The sequence below is a fragment of the Oncorhynchus mykiss genome, chromosome 28, assembly GCF_013265735.2.
Source record: "Oncorhynchus mykiss isolate Arlee chromosome 28, USDA_OmykA_1.1, whole genome shotgun sequence".
Taxonomy (NCBI): Eukaryota; Metazoa; Chordata; class Actinopteri; order Salmoniformes; family Salmonidae; genus Oncorhynchus; species Oncorhynchus mykiss.
In genome coordinates this window covers 11,178,151-11,198,011 of record NC_048592.1, presented here as the reverse complement: position 1 = coordinate 11,198,011, position 19,861 = coordinate 11,178,151, and the positions used below count along the sequence as shown (strand labels likewise).

General features: G+C 45.4%; 1 protein-coding gene across 6 annotated transcripts; it reads right to left on the bottom strand.

Annotated features, from left to right (window-relative positions):
• Positions 1-1,548: 1,548 nt before the first annotated feature.
• On the bottom strand, positions 1,549-18,335 carry LOC110508534 (SUN domain-containing ossification factor). 6 transcript variants are annotated; one of them, XM_036966115.1, is made up of 23 exons: positions 18,105-18,335; positions 17,863-17,957; positions 12,834-12,948; positions 12,519-12,686; positions 11,852-12,192; positions 11,546-11,687; positions 11,255-11,372; positions 11,047-11,171; positions 10,889-10,956; positions 10,455-10,562; positions 9,845-9,950; positions 9,199-9,219; positions 8,692-8,747; positions 6,279-6,373; positions 5,916-5,981; positions 5,575-5,719; positions 3,909-5,306; positions 3,725-3,812; positions 3,383-3,487; positions 2,964-3,124; positions 2,665-2,756; positions 2,421-2,476; positions 1,549-2,256 (listed from the first exon to the last, which is right to left on the bottom strand). In XM_036966115.1, exons 2-23 carry the CDS (start codon positions 17,925-17,927, stop codon positions 1,819-1,821), a joined length of 4,077 nt encoding a protein of 1,358 aa, XP_036822010.1. In that variant the 5' UTR covers positions 17,928-17,957; positions 18,105-18,335; the 3' UTR covers positions 1,549-1,818. The 6 variants fall into 6 exon arrangements, with proteins under 6 accessions (XP_036822010.1, XP_036822006.1, XP_036822007.1 ...); XM_036966111.1 differs by having other exon boundaries at positions 18,137-18,335; XM_036966112.1 differs by having other exon boundaries at positions 11,852-12,174; positions 18,137-18,335.
• Positions 18,336-19,861: the final 1,526 nt, after the last annotated feature.

Genomic DNA, 19,861 nt, shown 5'->3' with positions numbered 1-19,861 from the left:
AATGTTGAAAAAGTCAAGGGGTCTGAATACTTTCAGAATGCACTGTATATACAGTACCAGTCAAAAGTTTGGACACACCAACTCATTCAAGGGTTTTTCATAATGTTACCGTTTTCTACATTGTAGAATAATAGTAAAGACATCAAAACTATGCAATAACACATATGGAATCATGTAGTAACAAAGAAAGTGTTAAACAAATCAAAATATCTTACATTTCAGATTCTTCAAAGTAGCCACGCTTTGCCTTGATGACAGCGTTGCACAGTCTTGGCATTCTCTCAGCCAGCTTCATGAGGTAGTCACCTGGAATGCTTTTCCAACAGTCTTGAAGAAGTTCCCACATATGTTGAGCACTCGTTGGCTGCTTTTCCTTCATTCTGCGGTTCAACTCATCCCAAACCATCTCAACTGGGTGATTGTGGAGACCAGGTCATCTGATGCAGCGCGCCATCACTCTTCTTCTTGATCAAATAGCCCTTCACAGCCTGGAGGTGTGTTTTGGGTCATTGTCCTGTTGAAAAACATATGATAGTCCCACTAAGCGCAAGCCAGATAGGATGGCGTATTACTGCAGAATGCTGTGGTAGCCATGCTGGTTAAGTGTGCCTTGAATTCTAAATAAATCACATTTGACATTTTCCGTATTGACTGACCTTCATGTCTTAAAGTAATGGACTGTCGTGTCTCTCTGCTTATTTGAGCTGTTCCTGCTGTAATATGGACTTGGTCTTTTACCAAATAGGGCTATCTTCTGTATACCACCCCTACCTTGTCACAACACAACTGATAGGCTCAAACGCATTAAGGAAAGAAATTCCACAAATTAACAGCACACCTGTTAATTGAAATGCATTCCAGGTGACTACCTCATGAAGCTGGTTGAGAAAATGCCAAGAGTGTGCAAAGCTGTCATCAAGGCAAAGGATGGCTACTTTGAAGAATCTCAAATAAAGAAAATATATTTTGATTACTACATGATTCCATAAGTGTTATTCCATAGTTTTGATGTCTTCACTATTACTCTACAATGTAGAAAACAGTAGAAATATAGAAAAACCCTTGAAAAAGGTAGGTGTCCAAACGTTTGACTGGTACTGCATCTGTGACCAATAGATGCATATCTGTATACCCAGTCATGGAAAATCCATTAGAGCCTAATGAATTGATTTAAATTGACCGATTTACTCATATGAACTGTAACTCAAGAGATCTTTGTGGCATGCTGCGTTGACATTTTTGTTCAGTGTAGGCGGTCTTGCATCCCTGTGTACTGTAAAAGCGGTAGCTGGCCTGGTAAAAGCATAACAGGTGTAAAAGGTTTCAACTTCAGAGAATGAGAATCGATCTGGATACAGTACAGGAAGACACTAACTGTTTCTATGAACGATGTGTCTAGACCTGCCACTCCCCAGTTAAAGCATCTTCAAAACTATTTTTTTTAAATATTCCTTTAGCCAATCATTGACATTGGCTATTATTTGCAGGTTTGATTGTTACATAGCGCAGCTGTAGGGTTGACAGTATTTACAACAACAAATAACAATATTTTGAAGGACAGATGGAAAATATATATTTTTTTCCATTGGTCAAAGCAAGAAAGAAACATCAGAGCCTGACAAAGGTTCAACAGAGAACATGGACAGAACTTAACATACTGGTTGGGAGGTAGACGAATAGGGATTGTCTTATTCCTGACCTAAAGCTTCCTGTGTATAAAAGGATGACAACGTCCCTCCTTTCAGGGGGTGACTGTTCCAGAGTCTGTTTTCAGGAGGAGCAGACACGAGGAGAGTTTAGTCTAGGTCCGACAGGACCTCAGAGCGCAGTCACTCCCAACATCCCTGCAGACAGCTCCTTCCCTCCCCCCATGAGGTCCTGCAGGGTTGGGGTTATGGGTGTTGCATCTCTCGGCGGGGCCTGCAGGAGATCCTCCACCACCACGCACCCAGGCTTGGAGCGCTGCCGCTTGAACGCCCGCCTCTCTGCCCTGCTCCTGGGCGGGGGCAGGCCGTCACAGAGGCGAGTGCAGGAGGTGGCGGCAAGGCCGCATAAGGAGGGCTCGTCCGACTGGGAGGAGCTCTCTGAACTGCCCCCGGAAGGGGGGTCCATGAAGGCGTGGTGGCTGAGACGCCCCATGCGGGGTGTAGGGTCTGTGGTGCCACCGTTACATACGGGTGCTCCGTGAGAAAGCAGAGGAGCGCAGAGTGCAGTGCATTTCAAGGTTTCCACGGTCTTCAACTTACTCCGTTTCTTCTGCAGAGGGAGAAGGGTTGGGGACAGAGGGTGGAAAGGTTGAGGAGCGGGAGATTTGACTTGTCGAGGTTGGCGATGAGACATCATGTTCATAAGACAGTTATACTCTCAGAGTATATGAGAGAGAGACGTTCCTTGAGATAGGGACACTATTCCATCCATACCTTTTTATTAGCTGGTAGAAAACTCAATGGTTCAACAGTGTACGGTGACTCTGGGCCTGCGAGCACAAGGAGGAAACCAAGTAAATAACTTTTTTTTTTTACTGTTGAAACAATATTAATCAATCAGCAAAACAAAAACTATCATAAATATAAAATGACAAAGTCAAGCTATATTTATATTCACCAGCAACAAAGAAATCACAAGGCAGAACACTACACACAACATAGTCATAGGTAAACTTGCCTTCAGTGGTGGGTAACTGGAAGGAGCCCGAGTGCAGGAGAGGATATGACATTCCTCTCTTCAAGCTCATGTCTTCATATTCCCAGTAACGCCTGAGAGGAACAGATGTGTTAGTTCGATTAGGACAAGACTTAAACACAGTATCCTGATGACACAATGTGCGGGCGAATGTGTGGTGTCCCTTGGATGGGATAACTCCAGTTCAAGGGTACCTTTATTAGGACTTCATAACACTTTCGTAAGCAGTACATAAGCACAAACAATGGTGTGTGTGTGTCGTCCCCCCTTAGTGTAGATACCTCTCTGGGCAGCAGTAGCTGTAGCTCTTGGGTATAGGAGGCGCTGGGTCTGTGGAGGGAGGATCAATGGCAGACATGCGACTGTGCTGGACACAGAGCAGCAACCCCAGGAACAAACACAACACCAGACACAGCAGGAGGTAACTCTGCCTTTCAGACACCTACAACATAGGCAGAGCAAAACTAAACACAGTGCAGCCATGTGGTGTGGGTTGGTAAAGACTTTAAAGAAATATAGAATTCATTTGAATACTGCTGCGTTCCAGGTTTGGGATCCATTCCATGTCAATTCAGGAGGCCAAACTTCCTTGTTCAAAAGCAATGAAGAATAGGACTTGTTTACTTACCAAATTGACTGACTTGAAATTGGCCCCAACCCTGCTGTATTCAATAGGCTAGGTTAGGTATGCAGTATCTACCTGGCTCTGCAGCTGACTGACTCCGACAGACAGGTTGAGAACCAGCTGTGTGATGTCTTCCAGCTGGCCCTGCAACGACTGGATGGACTCCGTCTGTCTCTGGTCCTATAGGGATCCAGGAAACTAATGAGTTGGGCCAATCACAAACATTCTCACAAGCCACATTCGCATACATTGCCAATCACAGCTTGATTTTTGATTGATTAACATCCAACCAGAGCCTTTCACGCGACATTCACATTATTCAAAAGGCCAAAACGGTGCGAGATTCCATCTTAAGATGGGCTGCGTAGTATGTAACACTCTATACAAACACATTGAAGGTGGCCCTCCACTCCCCACCTGCTCCTCTGCTATCCTGGATGTGTTCTGCAGTTTGATTATGGTTTTGTTGAAAGCCCTCTGCATCTCTTCCATCTGCCTTCGGTACCTTCAATACAATGACAAAACATCACCATCTAAACCTTCAACGGACTGACTGTGTTCAAATGCTTAGTACGAGCCATCAACCTCAGAGGGCCCATACCTCTGACTGAGCTGCTCCAGGTAGCGTCCGCTCAGCGACATGTTCATCTCCAGGGCCTTGATGCGGTTGTTGAGCCTCATGAACACAGATTCCTTCTGGCTGGTGGAGCCGTGCATCGGGTTCCCGTTCGCCTGTTCCGTGGGTTTGTGGAGCTCTGCGTAGAAGTCTGAGGGGGAGGGTGGGGGAAGCAGCTGCTGCCCGTTGCCATTGGGCGACGAGGTGAAGAGGATTTCCTCCACAAGCTCCGCTTCCCCCTTGGTTTCCGTTGCGACAGCCTGGCCACGCGAGGGGGGTTCTGTCATAACCACGACGGGGACAGAGCGGGACTCCCCAGGAGTAGTGTTGCCACTGCCAGCAGCACTCTCTGGTTCAGCTGTGGGGGCGGGAGGCTGCTGCTGCTGCTCTGTGAGGGTGGAGACAGTGGGGAGGGGATGGAGGAGGGGATCGGACACATGTGGGGTGTGGATGACCGGAATGTCTTGTTTGGCAGGCTGGACGTCCGGACAGGGCCTCTCTACAGGGGCTTTCCAACTCTGCTCTAGTGGGCCACTGGGGCTGGAGGTGGTGGTGGTGACAGTGGGAAAAGGCCGTCTGTTCTCCTCCTGCTGCACCTCCCGGTTCTTCTCTGCCCCAGTGGCGGGCTGCTTCTGCCCGGGCAGGTCTTTTGCGGAGGCCTGATGTGAAGGCTCCATGGTAGGGGTGGGCCTAGTGGCAGAGCTGGCGATGTCGGTGGAGCTGGCCCTGGGCAGGATGGAGGTCTGGCTGGGCTCCAGGTGGGGCAGCTCAGTGCTGGGCTCTCTCTCTCCCACTACCTCAGTCTCAACCCATGGAAGGTGTGGTGGGGCTTGAGTGGGACTTGCTGCCCTCTCCCCGAGGGCAGAGCTGGCTTCTCTCTCCTGAGGCTGTTCCCCCAGAGTGTGGGGCTGCTGTGGGGTCTGAGTGGCTGTGGGGGAGATGGTGAGATGCTGTGATGGGGTGATGCTGGTTCCTGGGACTGGGGGTGCCTCTGGCTCCCTCTCCTGGCTGGTGCAGGTCCTTTGAACAGAACACTGGTGGAGGAGGTACTCCTGGAAGGAGGCTGAGCAGGAGCAAGGATAGGAGGAAGACGGGCCACAGTAGTCAAGGCTTTCTTGCTGTCGGAGGCCAGGGCAATGGTGCACCTCTCTGTCCCTCCCTTCCTCTTCCTTCTCCTCCTCTTCCTTCTCCAGCATGGTAACTATGGACTGGACCTCCCCCTCCTCTATAGGAGTCACAACCGGCTCCTCCCCAGTTAGATTCTCTAGTTTGGGTTCCTTTGTGACAGGGGGTTCTGGAGTAGGGGGCTCTGGTGTGTGATCCTCTGTGGTAGTGACAGGGTGTTCTGGTTCCTCAGACTGTTCAACACCTACAGTGTCAGGCCTGGAACAGAGAGACGGGGACATAAGCTACTACAGCGGCAAAACAACATTATCATGCACATCCAAGCACAGTACATAACAGGCAGAAAGATGCAAGACTCGAAGGAGTCTTACTAATGACAGAGTTGCCTCTAATTTATCCTGGTAAATGTCATTGCTTAAAAAATATAAAAAATAAAGGTTTTCTAATGACAAGATGTGTGAGATAATTGTACGTGTAGATACAGTAAAAGACTAGGTGAAGAAGTGATTGGTTGGCTGGTACTTACACAGGGCTGACGGCGGAGGTGGTGTCGGGGTCAGATGAAGATTCACTGGCAGTCATATTCACTGCCTGGCCTGAGAAGTTCCCTTCCCCTGGTCCTCCTCCCAGCACGTTGACTTTAATGTTGTTCACCATGTTCAGAATGACATCTGGAACAACAGGACAGCCCATTAGTGAATACTTATCCCAGTCACTGAATCCATCTCCACATTGGCTTCGCCAAAGGAGAGCGACTCAAGTATGACACATCACATTCTTTCAATATTGATGTGCAGTTTGATACCACATTTGTGTGACTGGTGTAAACAGGATATTTAGCTGGCTGTACGGTGTCGGTAAACTCACCCTTGGCTGATCCTATGAGGTCATTAGACGCCTCGTCCTCTACAGGGACATATCCAGAAGGATAATCTGAGGGTCACACAGCAGAGCGATAACACTACACTTACCAACATCAGTCATCCAAACAGTTCAAAAGGTGAGCGGTAACATGTACGAATAAAACCTGCAGTAGAGTCGCTTCGGGACTTCAGACGTTCACATTATATTACACCTGGTTCTCCTCATGAAAGTGAAACTGTTGTTGTGTTAATGTAACATATAAATGACCATTGGTCAATGTGTCATATCTTATCTAGCATTCACTGTCACAGTGATTGTGATTGACAGGTATTCAAGCTACTGTAGAAGAGGAGGCTCTCCTCTCACCGAGGTGGTCATCCTGGTCGCCATCCTGGTCTTCCGGTCTGTCCAGGGGGTCAGCGATCTCCTCGTACTCCTCCACCATACTCGTTCCAAACACCCTTCAACAGAGCGGAGAGAAACCGCTCTAAGCCATCTCACATAGTTGTGTTTTTGAATGAGATTGAGGATTGCCAAAGAATGGCCTACATTGACTGGTGGCCATATTGGTGAAGAGCTGTTATACTCTCTAGGAGCCACTAGAGGGAAGACCGAGAGACGCCAGTAGCCCAGTAATAACACCCCAAGTAGGTTGAATAATAGTTAAGGTTATTATAAGAATGCTAAAGGAAAAGGTTTCAAACCAAAAAGATTGTCCTGTCTTGCAGGGTATCTACCATCCAACTGGGACTTGGAAATACTACAAATCCCACAGTACTTACTATGACTGTGATATGTGCTTGTCTCACCTAGCTACTTTAAGATGAATGCACTAACTGTAAGTCATTCTGAATAAAAATGTAAATGTAGTCATTATCAAGGGTGTATGCGTGGTTGAGTCTTTGGTCCCTTACAATAATGACCCCCTATGCTCCCTAGTGATTGGATTTGGTACATTATTTTCCAGTTTCCTTTAAAAAAAAAGAAAGATTTAAACTCAGCAAAAAAAGAAACGTCCTCTCACTGACTGCCAACTGTGTTTATTTTCAGCAAACTTAACGTGTGTAAATATTTGTATGAACATAAGATTCAGCAACTGAGACATGAACTAAACAAGTTCCACATGTGACTAACAGAAATGGAATAATGTGTCCCTGAACAAAGGGGGGTCAAAATCAAATGTAACAGTCAGTATCTGGTGTGGCCACCGGCTGCATTAAGTACTGCAGATCATCTCCTCCTCATGGACTGCATCAGATTTGCCAGTTCTTGCTGTGAGATGTTACCCCACTCTTCCACCAAGGCACCTACAAGTTCCCAGACATTTCTGGGGGGAATGGCCCTAGCCCTCACCCTCCGATCCAACAGGTCCCAGACGTGCTCAATGGGATTGAGATCCGGGCTCTTCGCTGGCCATGGCAGAACACTGACATTTGTTTTCTAGTCTTGCAGGAAATCACGCACAGAACGAGCAGTATGGCTGGTGGCATTGTCATGCTGGAGGGTCATGTCCACCTCCAAATCGATCCCGCTCCAGAGTACAGGCCTCAGTGTAACGCTCATTCCTTTGACGATAAATGCGAATCCGACCATCGCCCCTGGTGAGACAAAACCGCGACTTGTCAATGAAGAGCACTTTTTGCCAGACCTGTCTGGTCCAGCAATGGTGGGTTTGTGCCCATAGGCAACGTTGTTGTCAGTGATGTCTGGTGAGGACCTGCCTTACAACAGGCCTACAAGCCCCCAGTCCAGCCTCTCTCAGCCTATTGCAGACAGTCTGAGCACTGATGGAGGGATTGTGCGTTCCTGGTGTAACTCGGGCAGTTGTTGCCATACTGTACCTGTCCCACAGGTGTGATGTTCGGATGTACCGATCCTGTGCAGGTGTTGTTACACATGGTCTGCCACTGCAAGGACAATCAGCTGTCCGTCCTGTCTCCCTGTAGCGCTGTCTTAGGCATCTCACAGTACGGACATTGCAATTTATTGCACTGGCCACATCTGCAGTCCTCATGCCTCCTTGCAGCATGCCTAAGGCACGTTCACGCACATGAGCAGAGGACCCTGGGCATCTTTCTTTTGGTGTTTTTCGGAGTCAGTAGAAAGGGCTCTTTAGTGTCCTAAGTTTTCATAACTGTGAACTTAATTGTCTATAAGCAGGTGCATGTTCATTAATTGTTTATGGTTCATTGAACAAGCATGGGAAACAGTGTTTAAAACCCTTTACAATGAAGATCTGTAAAGTTATTTGGATTTTTACGAATTATCTTTGAAAGACAGGTCCTGAAAAAGGGACGTTTCTTTTTTTGCTGAGTTTATATATTTTTTACAACCATTCATGCCTCTATAGGAGAGATAATATTCTGCAATCTCTGACGGCCAGAGCTGCTCCCCAGTGCCCCTGACAAAAGGCAGCTTATTTCTATGGTGTTGGAGAGAGCTAAGTTCAACAGCCCTAGACGAGCAGTCCCAGATGCAAAAGTCCCCTCGGCTCAGCCTTACCAACTGGTTTAGGAGGGGCGACTAGGAGCACATTTTTACCACTCCTACTCTATTACTTAACCCCCCCCCCCACACACACACACACACACACAACACTATCTTCAGCTTGATGGTAATCCATTGGCAAACATTACTGTACAATACCTGTGGATTCAGTAAATCTATGCTTTTTACAGCTAGCTATATATGTATATATGTTATTTTTAAATTATCTGCGATTTTCCCAATTACCTTTTAAAATGTTCCATTAATTCAGTGTTTTCTATTCATTGCCTACCTTACGAGACTGAGAGGGCAGAAGTGTTCAGATCCATGGTGAGAGACCAGCTCCACCTGCGATGAAACAAAGACATCATTTACATCCAGGAAACAGGCATCAGCGCATGGTGGGATTTGGCCGGTGGTCAAATTCTCATTGAAATCGTGGGACAAATAGTCAAATTCCAGAGGTAAGTTGTTAACGTTGATGCTTTTCTGGGTGACAGACGACAAGCTTTCGCACTTTGAAGCTGTGATCAAACATCCTTGCCCTAAAGGATGGGCTTCTCTACAGTAAAAATGATATGGAATTCTCATGAGTGACATGACTAGGTGAATGATAATAATTACACATATATTTTGATTGGCTTGGTCCAGATTGTATAGATTCTGTGCTACCTGGCCTGCAGTAAGCTAGGGCTGATCAGTTATTAGCATTGTGACCAACACCAAAGCCCTTCCATTCCCTCCACTATCGACATGCTCCTCCACAGACCGATCACCTCTAAGTGAGAAATGGGCTAACCTTTATGTACTTGGTGAACATCTGAAGCAGGAGAAACAAGAGAAGAGAAACAAATAATTACAAGAAGAAACATGCACACATGCATTTAAAACAGGACCGAGTGTATGAATGCTGGTTCCTGCTCCAGTCCTCGGAGAAGAGGTACAGAAGCATCAGATTAAATACGAGAAAAACAGCGAGGTTTATACAAATCTCCGCTGTTGAAAATGAACTGTTAGTCTAAAAGAAATGTGAGATCATTTCTAATGCTTTTTATAGTGGAGATCAAGTTTATAAATTGCCTGGCTGGGCTGATGAGACGGTGGATTGTGCAGTCAGATGGGACAGATTCAAAATGAATTTCAGCGTCATAGATTTGGCCGGTGGTAACTTGTGGAATAGACACCGGGCTGGAATGCGGTTTTAACCAATCAGCATTCAGGATTAGACCCACCCGTTGTATAATTGTAAACTATTACTCTAGAATGAGAGGACCAGCATACATACACAGGCCTGCAGGATTTGAGTAAAGTGGGGGATACTCTAGTAATGATTATCTTTTCTTTTAATTTAAATAAGAAGTCCCATTCAGAGTACCTCTTTCCCTCCAAAAAAACTGAAAGAGAAGAGTGGGAGTAGAGAAGGAGCACGAGGACGCCATACACACCTTGACATATTTGGTATACAGATGCTCATCCAGAGGGAAACTCTGAACAGTGCGCTCGTCCCGAGCATGAAAAGTTCCCCGCTTCACCCACTTGTTGGTTGGGTACCTGACGGAGCATCATCCAACATAATTCAACCTACTGATCTATCTTTAGTGCAGTAGTAGTGACTGTTTCTGTTTGTAGCATTTATGATGTTCAGTATCAAATGACAGAATAAAATATATCAGAACGAGACATTCCCATTGAGGTCGTGTTCATTAGGCACCAAAAAGAAGAAAACTGACTAATACAGGGAGAGAATATCTGGAGAGAAAAAAAAAACAGCACTTATTTTTGTTTCAGTTTCTAAACGGTATAAAACTGTAATTGTTTTGTTGTTGAAACTGAGAAACGGAGGAGAGGAGCCTCCGGTAGCGTGGTAAAAAAAATAATGGCGGAACATATTCTGCTGTTCTATCGCGCGTGTAATGATGTCCAAGGGGGGGGGGGGGGTAAAAAACAGTGTTCGTTATTTGCAGTAACTTCTTTGTTGTTGTAATATCCCAAACGGACGTGGCAGTTTCACCAATTTAAGGACACCAGATGTAATGAACATGACCCATGTCAAACCTGTCACTGATGGAGACCAGGAAGTCTTTGGGTGTGGAAGAGAAGAGCTCAAAGTTAGCGATGTCCAACTGCTTCACCTGGATGGGATCACACAGCTCGATGATGAACCTGAAGAAGAAAGAAAGAAAAAAAAGGAGAGAAAAAAAGAAAAAGAAAGAAAGAAAAGAGAAAGAAAAGGAGAGAGAGAAAGGGAGAGAAAGAAAAGAGAGAGAAATAATGAGAGAAAGAAAGAGAGAAAGAGGATGTTGAGGGATGAGGATACAGTAGGTGGTGAGTGGAGTAGTGGATGTTGTTCTACCTGTGGTTATAAAGGGGAAAAGCAACAGGGAGGTTTTACAGGAAGTATAAGGATAAGGACAGAAGACATTTTTGAGCGACAGAAACACATGAACTCTTACAGGGATCTAGACACACACACACACACACACACTCACCAGATCTTGTTGCTGCATGGATTTAACATGTAATGATCCATGCTCTCCATTAATATGGCCGAAGTGCTCTGAGAAACAAAGATCCTTCCATCAAAATCTGCAAAGCTAAACATCTCTATTTTAGATAGGTTTGGAGGGTGACAGTTTGAAATAGATACCTTAGCCTCTGGGTTAGAACCCAGGATCTTTGCCCCACACTCCACCGATGCATAGTTGTTGAAGTTCTTTTGCACCTTCTTTACAGCGTGGGAGCCGCCGTTGGTGGAGGTATGAGTGGCCTGAGCTATGAAGAGAGATAAGACTTTTAAATCAAAACCAGTAATTGATTGAGTGACTGAGACGAGCCAGGAACACCATCTATCTTACTCTTCTCTGTCTCCACCTCCATCATTTTCTTCTTCCACTCGTCAAAGGTGGGGTTGTCCTCCGGGTCCTTGGTTGCCACGCTGGGAACTGTCTCCGTGGCGATGTGTGAGATCAAGCCCTAAGAAGAGCAGTCAACAGACAAGCATCAGAGCTGGGTCAAATACATACTGTCTGTGTGTCACAAATACTTTTCTTTGAGGTCGGGATTACTAAGCTTGGAGGTTGTTACTTTTGGGACTATCAGCATCAGAAAACGTTATGGCCATGCAACAAATGTTGGTGTTTCTCTACCTGTTCTTTGAGCATGTGGGAGGCGTTGGCCCCCTGAGCCAGCCCCACTAAGGCCTGACCTGCCTGGGCCGGAGGGGGGTCTATGTCAGTCTTGGTGCCCTTTCCCAGGGCATTGGATGTGTTCTCCAGGACAACGGGAAGACTACATAGGGGGACAATAGAAAGAGAGCCAACATTCAAAAAATGGGTACGAACCTGAGCACCACTTGACTGTCTTAACCTGCTGATTTAAGCCTAGCCATTAGTTCTCTGGGTTCAGTCCTCAGGTAAGGCTACTCACCCCGGGAGCACCTCCGTTACACTGACCTGGTGAGGGTGCCCTCAAAGGGGTTGGTTTCCCCAGCTTCACAGTCGGCTATGGCCAGATCAGCGTCACTGGAGTCTGACAAAGGGACATCAGACACAATTTCCTCTGGTACACTAGAGGATGAGCTAGGGGTGCTGGAGGGGTCTTCTGGGATGGGGTTGAGGGCAGGGGCAGATGGCGGAGGAGAGAGGTCAGAGGCAGGGGTTGGCTTCTGCTCTTGGGTGACAACGGCCTCTGGAGGTGGCTGCTCAGCCTCTGGCCGGGCCTCTGGCCGTGCTGTCTCTTGCTCCTTCTCTGCTACAGAATCCTCCAGGTCCAACGTCTGGGAAACATCACCGCACTAAAACACCGAACTTAGTATTGATGGCCCACGACAAGCACCCACCTGCCTGAGCCGTACGTGATGTATAACCTTTTACGCTAAAAATATTTCAGGAACAATCAAAATGTCTGATCAATAGATCTGACGGACAGCATCCAAGTCTCAATCTGCACTTACACTAAAGAGAGAGAGAGAGACGTCTGCTTTCACATCTAGTAAGCAAGCCAGGGTGGAGTAGTTTTTCAGGCCTAGTCGTTAGGATTCATCATTGCAGTACCTTGTGGACCCCAGGAGCAGTAGGTTGTAACAGCTAAGTGGGGGATCTAAATAAACCAAATAAATACCTTGACATGCTCCTCGTCGTCCACCTCTGTGCCTGGAGTCTCCGCCGCCTCCTCCTCCTCTAGGCCCTGCTGCTGTGTATCCACCTCTTCTCCCTCTGGCAGCACCTCATCTTCAGATAGGTACTGGACATACTGGGACCCCCAGCCCTCCTCTACCTGAACAACACCCTGACAGATGGGACAGGAAGGAAACATTAGTTGCGGTTTTATCCAACATTAAAAGAAACCTGTGTCAACAGGAAAGTTGGTTATATTAGGTATGTAGACAGAGAATGAAAACATCTCATGGTCCAACAGGTGGGGCAGGTTATGTACCCTGTGATGGGACTTGTCGCCTAGGTCTTCCTCTCCACTGCTGTCCTGAGCAGGTGCAGGCATGCTCCGAGCCTCTGGGGGCTGCTCTGTGCAGCCAACATACTTAGTGGGGTGCCTGGGGAAACACAGGAGAAGACGTCAGTGTTATTGTTATGGGCAAGGGGAGTTGAGTTCGAGTTAGGAAAGACGAGAGAAGTGAAAAGTGGAATTGGAATTTCAGTTTACTGCCCGAAACGGCTTCATTTAGATTAAATTGACCCCGAATCCTGTTAAGATGTGGCAATATCCTGTAACCTAGAGTCACTATGTTTACTATACCAACAAGGACAAGCCTTAATCAGAAGGAAAACAACTTGATTTCAAAAGAATCCATGAATGAGTTATGGGCAATCAGAGGGGGCTGCTGCCCAGCAGTCAGAGCTGAGAGAGGTGATATTGGGAGCGACCAGGTGGCTGACACTGCGAGAGAGACACATTTTATCTTATCACTGTGGGGGGCTGGTCAGGCTGAAGGTCAAAGTCAAAACCTAAAACCATGTGGCTGCACAGAGAAAATGACAACTGCATGCTGTCTGTTGACAGTCTGACGGTGTGACAGGGAAATGGACAAGTCAATGTCACAGCTGTCCTGTTCATCCTGGCATGGGACAACAGAGATCACCGGTCAGTCATAACAAGGCTTTAAATAGTTCCACTAACAACAATGTCACATTTCTACTGGGGACACAGGTCATTGTCTTAAGCTCCAGTGTCAAAATACTTCAACACAAACTTGGCCTTGTCAACAGCAAGTCTATTGTCTAGTAGTGAGGTGAATAGGGTAAGTTACCTACCTCTGCTTGGCCACTGGAGTCTGGTAAGACACAAATACTGTAAGCTGTACAGTGTTTGTTTACCTTTTAATTCATAGCCAACAGTCTTAATATAACCCCTGAGAAGCCATGCTGATTTTAAGGCACTAGACAATGAAATGTATCAGAGTACGTGACCATTTTAACAACAGAATGGATCGTGGAAGGACATGTAAATCCGAGCATCCGCTGACCAACTGGCAAGTGTCTTAACTGACATTTTCAACCTCTCCCTGGCCGAGTCTGTAATACCTACATGTTTTTAGCAGACCACCATAGTCCCTGTGCCCAAGAACACCAAGGTAACCTGCCTAAATAACTACCGACCCGTAGCACTCATGTCTGTAATCATTAACTGCTTTGAAAGGCTGGTCATGGCTCACATCAACACCATCATCCCAGAAACCCTAGACCCACTCCAATTTGCATACCACCCAAACAGATCCACAGATGACGCAATCTCTATTGCACTCCACACTGCCATTTCCCACCTGGACAAAAGAAATGCCTACGTGAGAATGCTGTTCCTTGACTACAGCTCAGCGTTCAACACCATAATGCCCTCAAAGCTCATCACTAAACTAAGCTGGGAATTAACACCTCCTGCTGCAACTTGATCCTGGACTTCCTGACGGGCCGCCCCCAGGTGGTAACACGTCTGCCACGCTGATCCTCAACACAGGGGCCCCTAAGGGGTGCATGCTTTGTCCCCTCCTGTACTCCCTGTTCACCCATGACCGTGTGGCCAAGCACGACTCCAACACCATCATTAAGTTTGCCGACCACACAACGGTGGTAGGCCTGATCACCGACAAAGATGAGACAGCCTATAAGGAGGTCAGAGACCTGGCAGTGTGGTGCCATGACAATAACCTTTCCCTCGACGTGATCAAGACAAACGAGATGATCGTGGACTACAGGAAAAAGGAGGGCCGAGCACGCTCCCATTCTCATCGAAGGGGCTGTAGTGGAGTAGGTTGAGAGCTTCAAGTTCCTTGGTGTCCACATCACCAACAAACTATCATGGTCCAAACACACCAAAACAGTCGTGAAGAGGGCATGACAATGCCTATTCCCCCTCAGGAGAATGAAAAGATTTGGCATGGGTCCTCAGATCCTCAAAATCCTGCACCATCGAGAGCATCCTGACTGGTTGAGTCACCGCCTGGTATGGCAACTGCTCGGACTGCGACCACAAGGCGCTACAGAGGGTAGTGCGTACAGCCCAGTACATCACTGGGGCCAAGATTCCTGTCAAGTAAACAGTAGAAATATGATAAAAATATGAAATATTTTAGATGTTGTATTTCTTATTCAACAAAACTGTATGAATGAGGCTTGGTGACTTATGCTTTCTAAATATAGTATAAATCAAATTATAAAATAACTATAATATTTACATATTTGTATGTTCAGTGTTACAGAAAATGTGCACACTTTCTACAGGTCTCTCTTGATCAAAACGTCCGCGCCCATCACTGTGAAAGTCTCACACAGCTCTAGCTTGGCTAACGGAACTCGTTAGGAACTTGCCTTTCATGTCTATGACAAACAGAAAGTGCTTTTTGTTGTTGTTGTTTAAAATCAATTCATTCATTATTTTTAGATCATTGGCTATAAATTGATCTCTGAACAGGGCTTGAAATGATATTTCGTGGCCACATCCTTTGGACAAGTAGGACTGAGCTCAAGTCACTTATCCCAAAACTAGAAAAAGGTCTACCACCACGGGCCAAAAAGGTGACTGAAAATTGTGTTGCATGATGCACGGAACCCCCTTCACAAAACAACACTCATTATCGTCACTGGCATTGACGACGGAAGACTGCTGGTCTCTGATCCCATGTATCACACAGTATATCCTGCCGTTGAGGCCTTGAGAAAGGCACTTAACCCTCCATAACGTAAAATACCGCACTGACAGGCCACTGTATAAAACACGCGGTCCGTCAACCCTCCAGCTGGAGAGCAACTGGGTGTGGCAGCCTTTTGATCCAACCCTGCTCAAAACGCACCAGAGTCAGCGTATCAAGGTCCTGTTGAGCCGCTGATATTTGACAATGTGGTGTGTTCGAGCATGAATGGAGCAAAAGCCTGCACAACCAGTAGCTCTCCTGGAAACTCAGGGAGGACAGTTGGTCACCCTGCAACATTACAATCAAATATGTTTTATGTCTTCATAAAATAATTCCCTCATTCAGTGAACCAGGGATCAAATGGCTACGGTGGGAGAGGTAGCTAACTAAGATGTTTATCTATTTGTAAGGTTAAAATATGCAGTGTTCAGGGGAGATCTTGACAGCATAGGAGTTACTTGTCAATTAGGCTATTCGAAGATTATTATTTATTTTTTTACTTTGTCAGAATTACATGGCCAGTATTGAATAGCGGAGAATCCTAGCCAATTTTGAGCGCTTGAGAGACGGTTTTATAACCAGAGTATGCAGCATTGGTTTCAACTGTGCAGCCGTATCAACTGTGCAGCCGTATCAACTGTGCAGACGTATCAACTGTGCAGACGTATCAACTGTGCAGCCGTATCAACTGTGGTTATACACAAATGCCGGTGGAAGGTTTTTAGGACATTGGACACAATAATGACATTAATACAAGCTAAAAGCTAAATAGTTAACTAGCAAGATAGCCTGCCAAACTACACTATCATTATTTTACTTACCTCTCTCCCCTCTGGCAAGACCCACAGGCACACACAGGCGATGCGTAACCCATGACTTTTCCAGGATTTTCCTTGCTGACCAAAAATGATGCATTGATCTCAAAAACACATCGCGCAACTGCATGATTGAAAGACCGCTTGTGCCTTGTCAATGCAGGCCTCCAATAATTATACCCTGACGCTCTCTGCAGAGATTGGGAGGACACTGATCCAATTCTGATCGGAGTAGACTAACTGGTTTCATATTGTGATTTTTGCATGATTTTTTACTTGCCCCAGGCAAGCAGACAAGCGTTAATGTCAAGCCCTGTCTAAATGTACTACAGAGGCGAAACCACTCTCCCCTGCTGAGCTACAATGTAAGAATTCCAGGCATATGTGTTGTTAGTGGCTGTGAGGTAAGGTTAAGCAAGGAGTTGATGGACAGTCAGAAGACCGAATGAATTGGCAGGAGGGATATATCAGCTTCAAATGGTGTCACATTTCACATCCTGCTTCACACAGGCAAAAGAGACAGCCCTGATTCTCACGGACACATGAGTATATCACTCAATGCAAGCCATTTCAATCTATGTTCTCCACAAATCGATTGTAAGCTAAATGTCTGTCGGAACCGGCTTGTTGACCATGTAACGTACGTAGCAAACGACAGAGCAGCATTTCGTGTGAGAGACCAGGCTAGGTTCTTTGACCTTTCCTCGAAAGGTCTTCCGGCTATTTAAATATCTGACTGAGTATGAATGTAGCATTGATGTGTAGTTAAAGTAAACTTGGTGCGTTCTTCTCCATAAGCACCTCTGGATGGACCGTGTCAACGGATTCACAGCCAGGGGTCAAGACCTAATCGCAGCGAGCCTGCTAGCTGACTGACTAACGTTAAATGGGCTGTAATCCCCTCAAGAGCTGAAGAGTCAAATCCTGTCTTTCACAGAACAGAACACATGCCCTCAGGCTCAATACTGGCCGTGCAACAACCCAGCAAAGCAATGGCATACAATGCAGTGCCAGTTTTTTGACTTGATCTATTTCATTTTATTTTTTAAATCTGTCCTATTCAGTATTATATAGGGGTGTTGTTGATTTAACTAATGGTTCCATGTTTGTTGCAATGTTGATAATGGTGAGGGCGGCATTTGATGATCGTTGACATACCCTGAATTGGATAGCTAACTAGCTAATGACGCTGAAAACAAAACAATAACACGGAAAAATGAACCGTTGAATTGAGCTAGTTAGGTATAGTAACTGGCAAACTGCATTTGACATCTCAGACGAGTCGACTAAACTAGCTACAGTAGCTAGCTACTGTATAGTATAGAGCTACGTTAACTTACCAGCGAGTGGCTAGCTACCACTAAAAGAACTAGCTAGCAGCAAGCTAGTTAACGTTATGATTTTGTAGTTCATTATTTTAGCATCTCCTCGAACGACTTTTGAATAACGTTACTAAGTGATGCAAAACATCTTTCTTGGTGTGAAAGTACTGTAAAGCTTAACTTACCAACACGGTAAAAACACAAGTAGACACACTGTCACAACTCGCCACAGTCTCTTTTTCATCATCATCCCGCAGGGACCAACATTCTCGCCGTTTACCTACAAACGTATCAATACTGTGGTTATTCAACAGTTGTTACTACGTTGACTTGAAACATACGTTAGCTATCTAACTTCTGAATTGACAAGCTACTGATCCGACATCTAAAACTGCTAGCTAGCTAGTTTCCTAAAAGTGTACTGTACTGTTGGCTGTCAAATCCAGTGGTGGTGTGTACCCGCCAACCTGCCCCAGCTGTCATCCGGTCCCCGGCTCTGTCCAATGAAAACCCAGTCAAATCAAAGACAGTACAGTATGAAGATAAGCAGAAACTACTTCTCTAATAGAAATGTCCAATTTAGCTTTTAGTCGATGTCATGGCGACGTTGGCTAGCTAAACTCATTCGGTCATCTCGCGCCGAACTGCGCATGTGCAAGCCGTCACCTCAAAAGCAGCTTTCGATATAAAGTTGTTTTTGACGAAAATGAAAAACGTGTCAGTTTGTCACTTTCACGAGGTTGTAATAATAACACGTTCCACTACTTAAGATATTGGCTCGAATCCAGGTCGTGCCTTTAGATTTCGAGAAAATTAACAACTAAGAAATTTTAGTAAGATGGCACAGACAGACATGGCATCTCTGCATCTAGCCCGCAACCGCAAGGCTCTCCAGAGGGTGGTGCAGTCTGCCCAATGCATCACCGGGGGCACGCTGCCTGCATTCCAGGACACCTACAGCACCCGATGACACAGGAAGGCCAAAAAGATAATCAAGGATATCCTTTAGAGGCTGCTGCCCTATATACATAGACATGGGAATCACTGGCCACTTTAATAATGTTTACATACTGCTTTACTCATTTCATATGTATATACTGTATTCTATTCTACTGTATTTTAGTCAATGCCACTCCGACATTGCTTGTCCTAATATTTATATATTTCTTAAATTCCATTATTTTACTTTTAGATTGTGTGTATTGTTGTGAATTGTTAGATATTACTGCACTGTTGGCGCTAGGAACACAAGCATTTCACTATAGCCGCAATAACATCTGCTAAATATGTGTGTGACCAATACAATTTGATTTGATTTTAATGTTTCACTTCTCTCATTGACATCTCTAACCCCAAACCCCGGACTGGTCTGCTTCAAAAGCGTTCAAGGAAGTCTCGCGATGTTGCGCTTCTGGGTTTAGAAACTCTGTGGTAAAGTTTATAAGTTTTCAAAAAGTGAGGTAGCTCTCAAATTCCCAACTATCACACAAATAAGTATAAAATATTAAATTCAATAAAATATTTAGTTGTTGATTACTGGATATGTGAATGGACTTTTACAGTAAATTGGCAAATGACTCATTGATGAGTTGGAGCTTTCAACTGAACCCCCCAAAAATGTCTGAGTTGCTTTCTTTTCTCTTCTCATTGTCTGTTAGAAAATATCCCACTTAAGACAATAACCCAATCCTTGTGTGCATATTAATATAATAATGTAATTACAATGACGTAAGACCATAGTCTACTCTGTGTAGAACTGTACTTCATGATCAGTGGCGATTTTAGCATGTAAATCTTGGTGGGGATAACAAAAAAGATATAATCTTAGATGAATGCCAGCAAAGCCACAATACTAAACAATACACTAATTGCACTATAAACGGTGACAAACTGTGCCCACAACCTGTTAGGGCCTACATAAAGCTGTCCCACCCAACAGCAGAGCTTTCTTTTCAGCACCATGGAGTGAATCCTTACCCCTGCTACACCTGGTTATCAGCAGAGCCTTATCTGGCAACAAAACAGTTAATTCAGCCTAATTTACTGCCATAAAAAAACCAGCTGATATGGCTGACTTGCTTTAACAAATGTTGTTTCCACTGACAATTGAGATGTACAAACTATGACATAAGGGGACAACGAGCGCATAAGAGGCAATCCGTAATTTGGATTAAGAAATTAATG